The sequence below is a fragment of the Phallusia mammillata genome, chromosome 1 (genome assembly GCF_965637545.1).
Source record: "Phallusia mammillata chromosome 1, kaPhaMamm4.hap1.1, whole genome shotgun sequence".
NCBI lineage: Eukaryota > Metazoa > Chordata > Ascidiacea > Phlebobranchia > Ascidiidae > Phallusia > Phallusia mammillata.
Window position 1 is genome coordinate 14,655,218 of NC_137252.1, and position 17,617 is coordinate 14,672,834.

Sequence of the window (17,617 nt, forward strand, 5' to 3'; positions counted from 1 at the left end):
GAAACACGGAAGTTTGACCTTAAGCAAAATACAGTCCACTCTTTACATCTGCATAGAATTTTTTACAGTATAGCTAATAAAACACTATTTTAAAAAGAATGTTAAATAGGTCTGCTAGGCATTTGTTTAGTGGGTAAGGGTACAACAAAAACTGGTGTTTGTAAGTACTCTGTACACATTATTAGTGTACTTACTTTAATACACACTTTCAGTTATTTAAATAAAAAGAAACTGCTTTTGCTAAACAACTATTGAAAGTATCATTTTTAGTTTGTAGAAATGTGCGGTTCAATCTCGTTTTCAAAATTGTTTGAGTTAAAAACGGAAAAATCATTTCCCACATTGACATTGAAAACCTTCTGGCCTACAAAAGGACAAAGGTTAATTATCTGCAAAACACGAATACATTAGCAAGAACAATTAGGATTTCTCAATGCGTAAAATCCAACTGTCAATACGCATAAACAGAAGTCACATACTTTTATACTACAATCTACAATCTAACTTTTATAACAACCAAAACGCGCCATTTTTGACACAAAAAAACCGCTGAGAAGTGCTGTTGTGCAGCCATGCGTAGAATTTTTTTTCAAAAGCAGGACCATATGGCAGGACACAACACAATAAACATAAAACGCTATTCAACCGCACGGTAAAAGTTATTTAAAGTCATACAACTTTTCATCATTTTCAGCATATATCCTCCCCAAAAAAATCTTGAGTTGGTTTCCGCCTGGTGGCGCTAAAACGTTACATTTCCCTGTTGCCAATCGCCAATAGCCAACTGATAATATTAATATTGCATCATCGCGTTACGCAAGAAAACCTTTTTTTGTCTTTTGTGCAGTAACTGACAGGACTTTCGGTTGGCTTTTGGCAGTTCCCTGAAAATCCCCCGAAATAACAATCTAGTTTCAGTTTCGAAAAGTACCTAGTCTTACAAAGAGTATATTGACCGAACGTGTAAAGTAAATGTATTTTGAAAGGATATCAATGGTTTCTCCGGTAGAAACAGGCTCCCTCTTTACAACTTGGCGTGTCCGACAATGTCGTTGATCCATCACTGGCGACCTTTGCCGACCACTTGTTTTGGATGGGTATGACTTGAAATATTTGCGTATTGCTCTTTCGCTATCAGGAGAAATAAAAGTTTTCAACCTGAATTTATAGTTAAAATACATTGTTGGGGCAGCTGAATTTAATCCAAATCGTGCCACCTTTAGGCTATTTTGGTATTCTACAGTGCTACTTGCTTCAAAGCTATTGAGGATTGGGTCATCTGGCATGTTTAATCGAGTCTTTCGAGAGTATTTACAGTAAGAATGACAAGAGTAGTTTACCTCATGTTGCATATTACATTGCTTCCATGTTTCTGGGCAGCCGTTTCTCCTATATAATTATTTGACTACATGCAAAAATGATACTTTTATTTCGCACAGGGTGGATACACAGACAGTACTATATCTTGTGGAACATGCAAATTATCCGGAGTTTCACATACTAATTGGCAACAGTTATAAAACGGTATATTAGTTTATCATAGTAGAAATAGGGACATTCTAACAACAATAGAAACGCCTGAAAGGGTAAAGGCCCACAGGTTATGGGTCCGGTTATTCTGTTATAACATGGAATGTGCAAACGGGTGGAGACATGAAAAATATGAATGAAGCAATTCGGTTTGTGGAATGCGAACTCAGCGCCTTGGTCAGTCAGTGTGCGACAGCTCGACAACAAAAATGTGGATTTGCATTAGTTAAGTCAGGAAAGCAGGTTTGGAAATAAAGTACTGTTTATATATGTTATAGGTCGATGGCATTCCTTCACAATGCAACAGCACAAGAAACCACTAAAACAAGCAACGAAACTACTAGCAAAATCTAAGGCATGTAAAGAAACCGTGTGCTACTCTATCTACAAAACAACAAACGCTACAGTACATAATGGGGAACATTACACAAAAAAGTAGTGTTGCTACATTTAAGGCATCATAATAGTGGGCGTATGCAACTTGATATAAAGGCAAGGAATAAAAAAAAATGAAACCTTAGCAAAGGCAATTCATCGAGGCACCATAATAATATATGAATCAGTGATAGTTCGTACACAAAGGAACAACAAAGATGTCGGGATAAGGAGTAGTACCAACGACGACTGTGACCATTGTACCTGGAATGTTGGTTTGTTTGTGATCAAAATTTGTTGTTTGTATGAGTTCAGTGGCGAGGTTTCGTGCAAAAAAACGTATGTGCAGTTGCAATAAAATTGTCAAAAACATGGCGTTGGCAGTTGTATGTAAGTTGACAAGACTTTTGTGTCGTCAGTTAAAGGTTGGAGAATTCGTATTTTAGGCACTGAAATAGCTTCCAATCGGGTTACGACCTTTTAAGCACAAAAAAAACATCAGTACAAGTAATAATGCGGGCACGATAAATAAGCGACTTACGTAGCTTCACTATTTCTGTACAAAAAAACAGGGGTGCGGCACTCGCAAGAATAAATAGCATAGGAATAAATGGTTGGTAACAAAACTGGCGCAACGGTATAAAAAGCTGCTCCGGAAAATAACATGGTGTGATTGGAGCACGGAAAAAGTACCAGACCTTTTCAATGGGGGTGATCGGTTAGTGTAGCCGAATAAGCGTACCAAGGCACGAAAGCATCACAGTTCACAAACAACGCCTTACAGTGAACACGAAAACCGTATTTGCACCGCAGTATTTGGGTTAGAAAGACAAATGTCTTTTGGTGTAGTACGAAATAGCAAAACGGAATGTCTGCCGCTGCCCCTTGCAAAAATAAGGCACTAACAGCTTCATAACGTACAAGTATCGGCTTCATTTGGTGGACAAGCTTCATGTCATATACAAGGAATGTAGGGTAATTTTGGGAATGCTAGTATTTTAGTTATCAGCCGCCTCCATTGCACTGGTGTCAACCACAAGCGACATTGGTTCCTCTTCGGCAGCGAATTCAACCTTTTGGTTGGCTTCTGCATGTTTTGGGGTTAATTCGTCATCGGACATTTTCGTCCGTTTTGCCACTGTGCCATCTACAAAACAAAAAAGGTTTATTTATTTGTTTTATATTTTAAACCAAACTCGGTATTTGTGTTTTGTCCTAAACCGTTAGCACCGAATTTATGGCTTTACATAAAAGACACTTTCTAAAAATTTGGCCAAACTTTTTGATCAAACGCCGTTTTCATAAGGCGCAAAACTAATACATCCATATATGTCTACGGTCGAATTGTTTTAATTTTGCAAGGTTCCGTGTTACAATAGCTCAGTGAAATCCTTTGCACTGCTTAACTACGTAATACGTCGTAACGATAGTTTATTTTTACTCTTTTCGTGGAGAGGCAACCGTATATCTTTGTCATTGTTTGGGATCGGTCGAAGGCGAGGCTTTAACGAGGCGAAAAGAAACAGTCAAGCCATTCATTTGCCGAAACCATAAGCATTTGCAGTATAATTACATGTAACCGCTATCATTGTTACTTACAATCTAGTGGAGCTATTTATCAGACCTAACCGGAAACAAGGCAGGAATGCGTGTGGTTAACAGTAGAGCTTCTCAGTCAGCACGGTAATTGTTGCCTTCGATCAGTTTTAACATTTAGATTTTGAGGTACAAATTTATTACAAAACGTTAACGAACCGTGTGCAGTCTCGGACATTGGTAGTTTTTCGATGTTGCCGATTGCCTTTTCTCCTGTAAAAACAAAGGATGTGGTTGTTGAACTGAGGTTTTGCCAACTGCTAATCGATTGATACTAGATTGGAGATTGGAAACAGTACGATCATTCTCTTAATTTTATATCTCGATTGGATACTGTGCATTTAAAAAAGTGGATCAAAAATTATCAAAGGTCTAAAAAAGACAGTTTATTTTGTTAATAAGCTAACAACATAAAACAAAATTTTGAAAGGTATTAATATACCTTCCCCATCGGAGTAAGGCCTCTTAGTGGTCAAATCTTGAGGTGACCCGGATAGTGACCGGTCACTCATATGTGGCGACTCAGAACCGAAGTACGACAATGCCATAAGGGAGCTATTGGCCATAGTTGGCGGCGAAATGGTGCCGGTGGATCCCTCGGCTGCCCCGCCACCACTGCTTCCAGGCGACCCGACCCCGTAACGAAGCATTCCTGGTTCGAATTTGAGCAAACTCGGAGACATGTGAGCTCCGCTGAGGTCCTCGGGTTCGATCATTCTGCCTTGGGTCTGTGGTGATCCGGTGCCGCCTAACGCAAATATCATCGGTTAATATGTTGGTTGACTGTAACATTATATTATCCACAACAACATACGGGCACTTAGGCAAAGAAAAAAAAAGTATTCCAAGTAATAACTGGTGGAATTTTATCTTTCACAAACACAAAACACCGCACTAAATAGATGATGAAATTGGTTAATTATTTTTTATTATTTATTATCGTTTTTAAGAGAAAAGCCATGAACTGCCTCAGCTTAAAACAAAGGTACAAATCATATCAATGTTTTATGTCGTGTGCTGCATAATTAATCAGCTGCATTTTCACCATGTCATGACAGAAAAAACCGGTGCCTTGCACGACTGCAACGGGCTAATTAGTCTTTACCCTGTTTATCCCACTCACACAGCGAACTATGCACCGTGATATGCAAGCGAATTGACAAAGTGTCGGAATATCAAAGCAAGCGACCGATTTACGACGCTGGGTAAATCAATTTCGCTTTCTCCGGAGGCAACAAGCAGGCACAAATATTTACTTGGAAGATGCGAATGCATGGTGATGCGAAGGTGAGCCCGAAATTCGCCGAGACTTGTAAACGATGCGTCGCAAGTTCCACACTTGAAGTTGCGCATTCCGACGTGCTGAAAAACACCAAATGTAACTAAATCTCGGTGAAATAACTGTATGGGCTTTTATTTCACCTAACATCACAATGTTGGGTCAAAAACCCCAATATTACAAAGAGGAATAACAGTCGCCTGTGGTATATTGATTGTTGAACACGGAAATACTTTTTTTCTGTATATACTTCTTGGGTAAACAGAACAACAACGGGTCTAATATTTTTACACGTATACGAGATTAAATGAGTATTATCAATTTTGACACCATCGCTTTGACAACTTTACATCAAAATTGTAACATTTTAAAGCGCAGCCACTAACTAACAAGTTATTGTAAATTGTTGGACTACTTGTAAAAAAATGGCCAGTGTAAAAATTATACCAGAGAAGGAAATGCGTCCTCACCTCACAGAAAAAGAGATGGGTAACGAAAATACGGGTCAGTGGAAAACAGGAAGCAGATTTGGTTGAGTAAGAAAGAGAAGAACAAGAGTCGACAACAGAAGTAAAGAGAAAGCATGAGGCAACAGGCAGGAAAGCTAAATATAAACGCATTATGCGGACGAACATTTATGCACACATAGCACCGCCCCTAATAACACACATTTCCGCTTTGCTACACGACCAAGGTCCGTAGGGAGGAACATGACTTTTGGAATCCTGAGTTGCATGGCGGACAACATTTACAACGTTGTACGTTTTACTGGAAATGTGTACATGCACGCCTTTTTCAAATATTCAAACCTATATTTATACTTTGAAACCTGTTTACTATTTTTAGCAACAAATCGATTTCAGAATACTCGCCTTGGCCTAATACTGTATATCGCTGACGTCCAGGTGCGTACGTGGTCAAATTTATGGTAACTTTTACAGCACAACTTAACTTACCTTCATTTTGTGGAGACGGAGGGTGTAGTTGCGAGTGAACCGCTTCCCACATTCATCACATTCGTATGGTTTGATACCAGAGTGCAGCTTTATGTGTTGTTTTAAGTTGTGAAATCTGTACGACATAAAACCACTGCTTATAAACTTTTCGTGCATGTAACAAAGACTTTGACACCTTCACCCAGGAAAAGTCATTTCGGCTTAAACATTTGACTGTTTAATATTTGCAAAGCTAAGATTGTGCGTCTTGTCGGTTAACCATGGGTAAACAACCAAGACAGTCGCAGATAAGATGAGTTTGTTATAATGGGTGATGATCAAAGGTTTCAAAAACGTCGAGTCAACGTGATGATGTACTATACACCATCAATCTCTATATCGCTGGTTAAGCAGCTAATATATTGCGATAATAACCCACCTTGTAAATCTAGATCCACAAATCTGGCACTGATGAGGCTTCGGGACACTGGACTGCAGAGTTCGTCTTCTAACGCTCATGTATTGTCCTCCAGGAGGCTACAAACCAAAGTTGTGGGTTAAGCGGTGTGTCAAGCTTGGAAACAAAAAGCAGGCCTTGTAAAGTAATTACCACAGCCGGAAGATCGGCCACAAGTTTCTCGCCATCGTCTGCAGTTTTTGGCTGCTGTGACGAAAGAAGTTGCTGCTGTCTGTGTAACAATGCAGTGTGCATGGAAAGTCCATTGAGTCGAGGAACCATAGAAACCGAATTGTCCAGACGAGGAACACTACCATTGATCTTCTCCAAAACAGATTCTGCAGTACAAACAAAACGTTTCTGCCTAATGAGGATTAGGAAGGAATAAAACGCGGATTCACAGTATTATGAACAAAGGGGCGTTTACAACACAACCCATGCTTGGTGGAGCACTTTCCATGGTCTGCTGGTCATGACTCATTATATTTATTGATTCCAAAGCAGTAAAATTACACCAAGCTTGCGTAACACGTACGTAGACTGTTAGCAGTGGTCGTCATTCGATTTACTGCGTTTGGGCTTCTGTTATTGAAGGCATCCGAGAGTGCCGAGTGGACCGAATTAGCTGTGGGTATTTCGCCTCCGCCGCTGCTCTTGTTTTGGAAGCTGTACAACCGCTGAAGGCTTTGCCATGAGTCTTCCGAGTCGCAAGGCGCAGGACTACCGTTGCTTTTGTTGATAAGATCTGCGACAAAACAACAGTTACGCAATGCAACTCGCTAAAAATGTTACGATAAGCTATATCTATATTGACAGCGTTCCTTTTCACTGTGCTTGTATCAGAATTTGTGCATGTAAATCAATGTCCAAAACCGAATTAAACGGGGTATACAGTCTTTTGAATATGTCGTACAAATGTGCCGCACTGGCAGTAAAAAAGTTTAACATGGATTAAGCCTGGCGTTAACCAATTTACCGTTCTGGCAAGGTGAATCGGAAAGACTGTCGCGACGAATTAATTAAAGCAGGTAATGGCGATGATGCAAGAGCATTGAGTACATGAAAGATGGAGATCGTGTGCCCGGACTTTGTGTAATTGCGTCCCCAACATGCAAATCATTATTCGCCAACGTCTTTCAATTAGGCATAACGAGCGGCAAAGCGCAGGAAACGGCCGATTAAAGATCGATCATCAAGACGCAGCCGCCGACTTGCACACCTTGCCGATAATTAATAGTCAAACAGCGTTGGCGCAATTTTCTCTTTAACTGTATCCATTGAGCCTTTGGAATAACTGTCGCCCGACAAGCAACCGTCGGTGCACGGAGGTGGGGTTTAAGTCGAAATTGGACCGCATGACGTCACCGATTATGACGCGTTAGGCGCCTTTTGTCGCAGTGGAACGAGAACCTGCGGTGTGACGCGTGTTGCGCCGGAGGCAAGAAGAATTCTGGCACAGGCTCCGTACGCACGCGTGCCCACAACATGTGCGTTTTTATGCTGAGTTGTGTGTAATGCAACGCATACGACAGCAAAATGCGAAACCGCATTGACATATACGGTCAAAGACAACGACAATGTTATTTTTAAGACAGTTTGGTTCCTCGACTGGTTGGTTCCATCAGATCAAACATGTAACGTAGTGAATCACGTTCTGATTAAACTGAAATTGTGACAAAAATATAACGACAGTTATTCTCGTCATCTTAAGATCTTCGGGTTAGGGTCAATACTTCATGCTCAACTTGTAACCATGCGTATAATCACCCTGCTGATATGCAGACATTCAGCAGAGCTGCGGTATAAAGAATAAAAATGCAAGTACGCAAGACTAAAAATTCGACAGTTCGGTACGACCAGATTGTGGGTTGAAGTTATCCAGGCCCCTTCAGCTGATGTGCTGTAAACGGAAAACTCACTCTCACATTGTCGAAAACAGAAAACTCACAGGCGAGAACACAGGCCCTGTGTGACGATGCAGAGGCCCAGTAATGGAACGGCATGATAAACAATCTCAGCGTTCCTGACAAAGCGAGCAGTAACAACAGACGACGATGGCGAGAGCTGCTACTGCTTTTCATGCCGCGCGTACAAAAAGGAAATACGAACCGAAAGACGACGACCGTTGGGCAGCCCGTATACAATTGCCGGCATGAAAAGGGAGAATGCCACTCCGTGCGCCTATTCACCACAACACCGCGTCTTCTTGGGGCAAGTGGGCGGTTGACAACATACAGGGCATTCGGCAAAGCATTATGCGCGGAAATTTCCACACAAAGGCTGAGGAGGCGGCCGCATTAAGTCTGCGTCTACAACACAATACAAGCAAGCCCCGCGGTGACGGCACATGAAAGCGAATTGCTACTTCGACACTTATTATCTGGGAACCAGGGCGTCCAAGTCAATACAACGCTGCTCTGGTATTTACATGCAAGTTTTAACCATACAAAACGCGGTTTATCACATTCCTTACTCAAATATTTCAACGACGCGCCGTGGAGACAACTATTAAAAAATCATCGAAGAATTTATGATGCATGGGACGCCACCGCTTCTCTTCATCGATGTCACTGGCGACAAACGCGGTGGGTGAACTGTTTGTTTTGCGTTTCGGTAGTTTTTCGTCCTTTTACTCCAATCTCAGGCGGTGCATTGGACTGCTAGGCTACGCCTGCTGGTATACAAAGCATTGTGTGCAAAGGAGGCGCTTCTGCAAATGGAGTAGTGCTGATTGATGGGCGTCGTCCTGCCGGTGGACAACAGAACGCGCGAAAACAAATTTATTGTCGCGCGGCCCCTTGCAGAAGCAATATTATTTCGCGTGCGAAAACGCAGTTAATCAATAATTCATGAGGCCCCCAGCAAGTGAGGTGCATCACAATAGTCTATTGAACAATTCGGTTGCGCACGCAGCTAATCCCTTCATCTCGGCATAGACAGGCTCGGAGTAATAATGACCAGCGGCCCGACGCATCATTAGCTACGTTTCGCGACCAATTACTGTACGGACAAGCAAGTTTCGGCGAAAACTAATAACAGGGGCGGTCTGAGTTTTATCACCGACCCCTTCCGCATGTCGCTGGTCTTCTTTCATCGCTTTAGCCACTCCCGCGCGAATATTACGGCCTGGTGTACCTCGATGCACCTGCGTCTGTAAGCCTCGGCGCCCCGGATTGGTTACATAAAGCATTTGGCAACTGGTAAGTCGCATTCACAAAAGCAGGGGCCGCTGCGACGGCGACGCAGCTCCCCTTTCTCCGCGAAACAAAGCGGTTCCGAGCACTTCTGAATAATACAACAGGCCAGACCGCAACACAAAGGCATGCCAACTGAAAAGCACGTAGTTATCGAAAACAATCATACAGCAACGGGACAAACCGGAGGAGCGGTAGGCGGACGTCTCTTATTGGTGAATCAGGCAAGCGGTAACACGGTCGTCTAGGCAACTTGTAGCGTGGCATGGGCCGAACAATAGACAAGTTTTGTGACAGCCCAGACTTGGGCGCACTGTCGATGCGCATCAGCAGAAATCTATGCTTATCGCAGTGGCGCAATGTTGGGATGCGAAACTTGACACCAAGAACACTATGGAACCGGCAAAGGAAAAGCGTCTCGATAGTTCTTCATGTAGTTTCTTATCGTGCATGTTCCAGATTGAATTGCAAGCAGTGGATTGACACCCGATAGGCGGCACTGATTCCGCGACTCGGACACTATCAAGCGCTAATTCGCCACCGCATCTGGGGTTTCAGATTTAATTGGGCCGCACAAAATGGCTACGAGATGCTGTTACCATGAAAAAAAACTCGCTGAATGGAACAGAGCTGCTCATGCAGAGCGACAAACGCAGCGACTTAATGGGGTGCTTCAAAATTCACGTCGCTGGGTCGTATACGACAAGGAAAGTGCTTCAGGGGTGAAGCGTTTCTATTTCTGAACACGCGTGCGTTGATCGATTGCACAAGGAGAGCTTCTACGTGCATCCCGATTCGCCAGATTTTGCCAGCCGACTATTGTGCGCCAGCGAAGCAGAAAGATTGCTTTCCATTGCGCTAGAAATCACACCGTAGCAAAACATCCGGAGCCAGGGACCGCACTAATGCATGCCAAATGACAGCACCCTGATGACTCGCCTTTCAATAATAAGGCCCCGTGCGTAGTCCAGTTAAGTTTTTGCCACATAATGGACCTCATATTGCGTTTCCGCAACATCAAAGGTGTTGCGTGAAAGTGTCGAGAGGAGTGCGTTTCTGTCAAGTCTCGCCACCTGGCAAAACGACAACACTCGAAGCATGTTCATTTGATAGCGTTAAGCGCTTTTGAAGTCGCAATATTTGTCGTAGTTACTTTTTTTCTAAATCAAAGTTTAAACTACCTTAGATGACTTAGGCAAAACAGCGGACGCAAACTCTTCAGAATCCACAAAGGCCGAGGTACAGTTATCAGAAATAGACAAAACCACAACCTTTACGTCAAGCGGCCTTGCCGTTTGGGAACTGTCCGTCTCCGTGCATGACCAACAAACGCATATAGTAGCGGCAACGCCCATATAAGCGCTTGGTACTGCTTCCAAAATGTCAGGCTTGTACGTAGGTTAGTAACAATGCAAAAGGATTGGTCCAAAGACTCCAAACATGTCTCGTTGGCTTCTGGGGGGGCGGGAAATAGTGCAGGTGTGCTCGAAATGATGCGTTAAGTAAACCAAGCCGTCTGCACGAGATTTCACAGCTCGATAAACCCACACATATACATTAAGATTGTGCTGCCGAATTTATGTCAATGCGACCTACGTTGGTGATATTACCCGGGCCCAATTATACGCAAAGGTGTGCAAGTGCCTCCAGCTAAGACAGAAGATTCGTCAAAAGAAAACTGCTTGTAACATCACGTTTGCACTTTTGATTCATCTCGAACATACATTTCGAAAAATATAACGGCTGATATGATTTCCAGGATGAAATATGATATTTATGTTATCGCCAATTTCTGGCGTCATCAAATCATTTACTCGAGTGCAATCGATATTAGACTACGTTGTCATATACCAGAACACAAACATTTTTCAGTTCTCGGTATCTGGGTTGAAGAATAAAGTATCTAAATTTGTTCGTCACGCCGTAACTCACCCAGCCAGACCATAATTTCAAAAGGCATGCCATTGCAGGCTCCGAGGAAAACCGTTCCCTGGCACGCAAGCCCCCCGCATGAAATGCTTTCAAACATCAATTGCGAACGGCGTCATTGGCACATTGACGATCAGCGATGCGTCAAATAGTTGCTATGGAGCACGCCATACAACTGCCATTGTTATGACAACTACTGAAAAGGTACAGGCGAAGGCAACTGCGCACACGAGGTAGAGCGACAATACAGGGATTAGGCTACCAGCAGCCTTCCGCATGTATTAGTTTGGCAACAACGTGTAAACAGCAATTCACTGCGCGCCGAACCACTGTAAGCTGACTAAACCTTCCAACATTTGTCTGTATTCCCACAAGTGGTGCGGCGGCGCTTGCAAATTGAAGTTTAGACCGGATTTCAACTGTGTGACGGCACGTCGCAAAAACAAGGAAACCACTGCCCATTCATTCGGTTTTTGCAGTTAAATCAGCAGGACGATACCAGCCTTGGGCTTAACCTGCTTTTATGCAGGTCAAATACGAGTCTAGTTGTTAAACTACCACCTTAACGTGATAATTTCATTGTCGGTAGGTTGTAATTTATCATGCACAACTGACAGGCGATTCTGTTTGACCTTTTATTGCGTAAAACCTAAAAGTGATAACCCAAATGTTTTGTTTCGCTTGGTTACAGGTTGTGTTGTAAAACTAAAGGTTGGTCCGTCTTTATCGTGACCCAGAAGGTGCCGCGATTCGCTCCGGCCTTATGTGATTCAAACGTGTCTCGGTTTGTACAAACACGAATCTTGAGCCTGCACTTGAGTTGTTGTTTATCACACTCTCACTCTTCCTCCCATCTCCTCCTCCGCTCCCTGCGCTCCTATGTCCTCCCGCAAAGGGCGATGCACGACAAGCCGAAAATAGTAGAGTTATTCGCTTTACGGGGGCGAACACGCTTGCATTAAAAGTCAACTCGTGCGTGAGAGGCGAACGTTTTGGCGTTAAGATAGCGGCAGTTTCGTCATTCCAACCCACCGAAGTTCCTCTCCAGACACTTGGCACTTAAGGAGAAAGTCTCCGTAGCGATTCGTGTCAAGGTAGATGCAGACCCATCCCATTTACATGACGCAACCCGCCATCCTGTTTAAGTTACAATGCGACGGAAATCGGCAGCCAACGGTCTCGCTACACATGACACGAGAGGTGGACGAGGGGAAAACGCAGCTAAGGCGAAAACGAGATTTCCGAAAACGCGACCGCCGCAACTTGCCTCTGGCGAACAAGTTGAACTACAGCTATGGTCTCGGCAGTGTCATGGGGTTTTACGTCGAAAAAAGTGCAATTATGCAACACGTGCCGCCACCGCATCACATGCCAATTCGCCATAGAAGGCGGCGCGGCGCCGTAATGTTTAGGTGTGGGAGAATCGCATCTTTGCGCAACTTAACTCCGAGGCATTTCATCTTTTTGATGACGAGATGAGTGGAAAAATAGATGCGTAACTTCCCGTAAAGACTGACTTATTATAACAACAATGCAAATCACAGCCCCAGGCTTCGGCGACCGCGTTTTTCGACAGGAGTTGGAACTTGGGTGTGCTTATATCATTTCGCCACTATTTTTGGCATAATTTTCTCGGCAACGTGATAATGTATTGTCACGGGTGATGTAAAAAGTGACAGCGCAAAACCTTGTCATGTACGGGTTACCGCGAAATACGTCAAACACGCAACTAAATAATGAAGCTGCGTTAACTGGAAACCGTTCTAGTCATATGTTTTTGTCGTTGTTTCTGTTTTTGGTTCTTTCTGTATGTTGCGTGATTTTTACGGCGTTTTGGTCTTCATTTTGCAAAAAAATATCTGCATGACGAAGCTATACGGCGGGAGGTTTGCATTATCTGGTGTACCACACTATTGTTTTTTCATTTTTGTTACGGGGGTAATTCCTATCAAATTTAATAGCTAAAAAACTACAGTATAAATATGCGTTTAATAGGCACTACTGGCGACGGTTTGAGCATATTGTTCCCCGACTAACAGACAAACAATAAAAAATCGGCTAAAAAGCAGTTTAGCCCTTTGTGCAGTCGATGCGAAACAAAACACACTGCCGGCTTTCCACTGCTGTCGCAAGCCCACTGTAGACCGCCGTCATGTAGAGCAAACACGATAATCCAAACGAACGCCATCTGGCACACGTTGCAATTCAACAAAGGCACGGGAAATCGAAGGCGAATTTGCAATAGGCTGCGCATACAGGCAGTTGTGTGATCAATCTATAATGGCTTCGTTCGCTGCGGTTTTAAATTAAACGTGGAAATGTGAAATCCCTCTATTTCCATAAGACCGAGCTGTATCCGATGGTGCACAAACATACGCTCTGCCACAAGTCAACATACATAGGCAAAGGGTCAATAGAGACTGGCACGTAACATGCGGTACCTTAGATTGAACTGTTCCCGACAGGCAAGTGATACATGCGAAAGCTTTTTATCGCATGCCCAACGGTATTTACTTTAATGTTTGCCCTGCGCACTCTGTTCTATGCTGCCCCGCCCTGATCAACATAGGAGTCAACAGACAACTCATAAGCGGCCCTGTCAGATTTCGAAGGAATATGTAAAGTTGTCGCGTCAATGCAAGAGTGACAGTGGGTCGCTTTCCCTATTAGAATATAGCCCAGATGGAAAACGTCGTCATCACGCAGGCTGTTATCTCCGGTAGCATGTCGACACACATACAGAACATGAAAGCACTGAGCTTACGACGGCATCAAATGGCGACGTCGCCGAGTAAAGGTTGACACAGATCCCCAAGTAACGACATGCATCGACCTCAAAGCGGCATGAAACGCAAACAGAAACCTGGTTGCCATGGTACCGCCAAAGCAGTATACGGGCCAACGCAAAACAAATTCTGCAACAGATTAGAAACCGCGCTCTGCAGAGCGATAAATAATTAGCGGCTGTCAAGAGAAATTACTGGAAGGTAAACGCTCGGCCTGGATAAATCGATATTGGCTGCTGCGCGCGCGTTGCCCAGATACGAGGGCAAGTGGGTTACTTGCACATTGGAAAAGTAAACTGTCGTGAGTCCTGTGGGTCGCAGCCGGGACGCATCGCGTTGGCACCAGAAAGAATGTCGATTCATCAAACAAAGCACTCTGCCTGGCCGAGATATTGCAGATTGCGCGGACGTGCGGCAAAAAAGAAAATCCTGCCGCCGTTGGATCAAAGTTGTAGCACCGATGCACGTTGAAAGCACATTAGGGGGCGCGCGCTCACACGTACAACACTTAACGGTTTTTGAGCGGGCCGCGCCTGGTGAGGGTTTATTGAGCCCGGGTGTGCATGTTGAGTGGACGCAGCAGGACGACATCGGCAGACAGGCGAGCTGCGATCAGCGAGTACTCGACAGTCAATTCTGCTTTGCTGCGAATCGACGACGAATCGAATTAAAAAGAAAAGGGAACAGGCAGGCGGAAAGCGCCGTGCGTTTTGCTGGCTTACGCGTCGAGCACTTATACAGCACTTGCATTCTTGCCCGTCCACTTGAGAGCGACGAAGGGGGGGAACCGCCGCGCGCCCAGTGCGCTGTTTTTTGAAAAGGGCCTCCTCGCGCATATGAATCACAAGCGAAGTGATTTTGTTGGGCCGCCAGCTCTCTGCACCGAAAGAGCTCGCTAAGACTCTGCGCTGTATTTTTAATGCCATCGAAAAGTCCGCATGAGTCTCGTGGGAAAAGTACCTAATAGTTCTTTAAAGCGTCGTCATCGACAGAAAACTGCAGGCACGTACACCACCAAGCACATCGATTCACATTTACCGCGCACAATGTACAAAGTTTATGCCTTACCTTCATTTGAGTTACTGCTAGTTTCGTCATCCGTCGTAGCTTCAAGTTTGACTGCTATAGATTTGCGGCTTCCTGGATTTTTTTCTTTCACGGCTTCATGGTTACTGCTGTTATTGCTGTTGTTGTTGTTGTTGTTGTTGTTGTTGTTGTTATTGTTGTTGTTTCTGCTTATACTTGTATCCTGGCCTGCCAAGTAGGGTTCATCAATTCCGTTTTTAGCAGGCGATGTCACTGGAGCTTGTTCTAAACAGAGGTTTTTGTTTAACTGTTATTTGTGAGTCATGATATCATTCAGCATGTGCTCCATAAGCACGTTTTTTTGTAATTTTTGGAAGTTCTTTGATTACCAAAATACAATTACTTTTGAGTCAAAAGCTTAAGATAGTCTGTACACAAAAAAATAAAATCAACATCACAACATGCGATCGGGAAAAATGTGATCGTCACAGGTCAGGGAAAATCCAATGCACTTTAAATAGACCGAAATGAGCGTCTTGGCGGTTTAGGGGCAGCGGTATTCCTTCGCTTCTATTTTCTCCCAAATATATGCAAACACTTTCACCTGTCTGTCGGCGCAACCTCAGACCTGACGCAAACAGTTACCGAACGGAAGATTACCTGTTTCCCGCCCAGATGGGGATCTCACACTTTCTGCTTCGTCTGCTTTGACCGGTTCCTCTGAATCGCGGGAGGTCTTTCGAACATTGGCTGGTAGCTCACTAGTCCATTCGTTGCGAGGCGAGGCGTGTGGGGACGATGACGGGGACATGGATGAGGCAGGAGACTGATGAGTACTTGGGGCTGACTGGCCGTTCACAAAACGAGAAAGGAGGGTTTGTGTACCTAAAAAAAACTTGATGATGGGTACGCATAATACTCTTTGCAGTTTAACTCATATTTTATTGTCCATGGATTAATTGATTGTTTGTTTTTTCAAGTAGACTAAAAAGCCTTCGCAAAAAATGACATCATCGTCTTGCCTAAAAAAGTTATTTTTAAATCAGTAAAAACTTTTGAAAACAGATGTAAATGTCACGGTATGACTGCTTTTGACGTTTAAAAAACACGTGCACGGAGAAAAAACCCATGATTAATACAATCCAAGGTATCTGTTTCACCTGCCACGGTGTCGACCCACTGTTGAAGACCGACGTCATAGGGACTCATTGAAGAAATCGGGATAAGCATGGGTGGCTGACCCATAGCGGGACTACGAGTGCTTTGCAATAAATTCTGGACAGCTTCGGGCAGCCCGTTCGCTCTACGAAAAACGAGAATACGAGATTGACAACGGATTCGGAGATATTTACACGAAAACAAATAACGGAATGCGCGCTCACCTGGAATTTCCAAGGCCGTGTTCGCCATGGGCCTGTCCGTTCGTTAACAGGGGTCGGGTGCCGCCGACCAGCGGCAAATTGGGCAGCCTAGACTGCGACAGTGACCAGGGAAGGTTGGAACGCATGAATTCTGAACACGCACTTGCCACCTACGCATAAACACACACGGTTGTAAATTCCTACAATGTCAAGGATTACAGCGCAATTTTCCCGTCAGTGCTTACATTAAACATTTGCATGTAGCTGGCGGCTGAGAGCACGTCAATAACATCTGTGGCGTTTACGTGTAGGTCGGACGAATAAGCGTATTCCAGCAGCGGAGTAAACCCTCGCAATGTGACGTATTGAAGTTCGATGGTCATGTGATCACCGTCGGGTCCCTTGGACACCGATACAGTCGAGGAAGTCTTGCCTCCACAAATTGCAGCTAAAAAATAGTCGCTGCATGCCGCCATGACGGCCTTATGTGCCTACAAAACACAGTCGATATATTGAGCACTTTAAAATAACCAATATAATAAACGTTTATTTATTCTTACGAAAACAGTGCAGTAGGTTTTACAGTCCGGACTTTGATCAGTAAATCGTTGTGTTTTTTAAAACTCACTTGTCATAAACTTAATTATTCTCCGTCATAAATTTAAAAAATAGTTATTAGTATTTAAATTTATAGTGTTTATTCAAAATTTCAAAATTGCATTTTGCCACCTTACCTTAAATTTTTGACCTTGGACGAGAATTGTAAGGTCACATAGAAAACCTTCTCTTCTCAGTTTTCCAAGGCGCAGCAGTGAGTCACGTGCGTGAGAGGGGTCCCGGTGACTCAAACCCTGAGCCAATCCAGCCATTTTCATCTTTATATCAATGCACAGTGTTTCTTTTCTCTTTTCGTCTTTTGCGATCTGATACTCAGTATGAATGTGTTATTCTTCTCTTCGTGCTGTCAACAGCGCAGCATCTACCAACAGATTTACCTTGGCACACTTACACTCTGCTGACGAGAAAACACATAAAGGACATTTAAAAGTCAAACGGCATTCGTTTTATTACATGTTCGCGTAGCAAACGTTGCATTGCGCTATTTGCACAGCGACTCTAAGATACGTTGGGTAAACAACATGGGATAGA

General features: G+C 43.8%; 1 protein-coding gene across 1 annotated transcript; it reads right to left on the bottom strand.

The window, feature by feature from the left end:
• Positions 1-1,410: 1,410 nt before the first annotated feature.
• LOC145222980 (uncharacterized) lies at positions 1,411-17,499 on the bottom strand. The gene is made up of 14 exons (XM_080089260.1): positions 17,203-17,499; positions 16,714-16,959; positions 16,490-16,638; positions 16,268-16,410; positions 15,768-15,992; positions 15,150-15,392; positions 6,708-6,917; positions 6,326-6,510; positions 6,155-6,252; positions 5,737-5,851; positions 4,758-4,863; positions 3,944-4,249; positions 3,661-3,714; positions 1,411-3,052 (listed from the first exon to the last, which is right to left on the bottom strand). The coding sequence occupies exons 1-14, from the start codon at positions 17,341-17,343 to the stop codon at positions 2,904-2,906; spliced, it is 2,370 nt and encodes a 789-aa protein (XP_079945386.1). The 5' UTR covers positions 17,344-17,499; the 3' UTR covers positions 1,411-2,903.
• Between the last annotated feature and the right edge of the window lie 118 nt (positions 17,500-17,617).

Bases quoted from the DNA above. Each gene is read 5' to 3' on its own strand.
- LOC145222980 (XM_080089260.1), bottom strand. From the start codon at position 17,343: ATGAAAATGGCTGGATTGGCTCAGGGTTTGAGTCACCGGGACCCCTCT. The intron at 15,393-15,767 runs GTAATCTTCCGT...ACCTCTGTTTAG, and splicing joins CCCATCTGGGCGGGAAACAG to AACAAGCTCCAGTGACATCG. The intron at 4,250-4,757 runs GTAAATATTTGT...TATTTGCGTTAG, and splicing joins CATGCATTCGCATCTTCCAA to GCGGCACCGGATCACCACAG.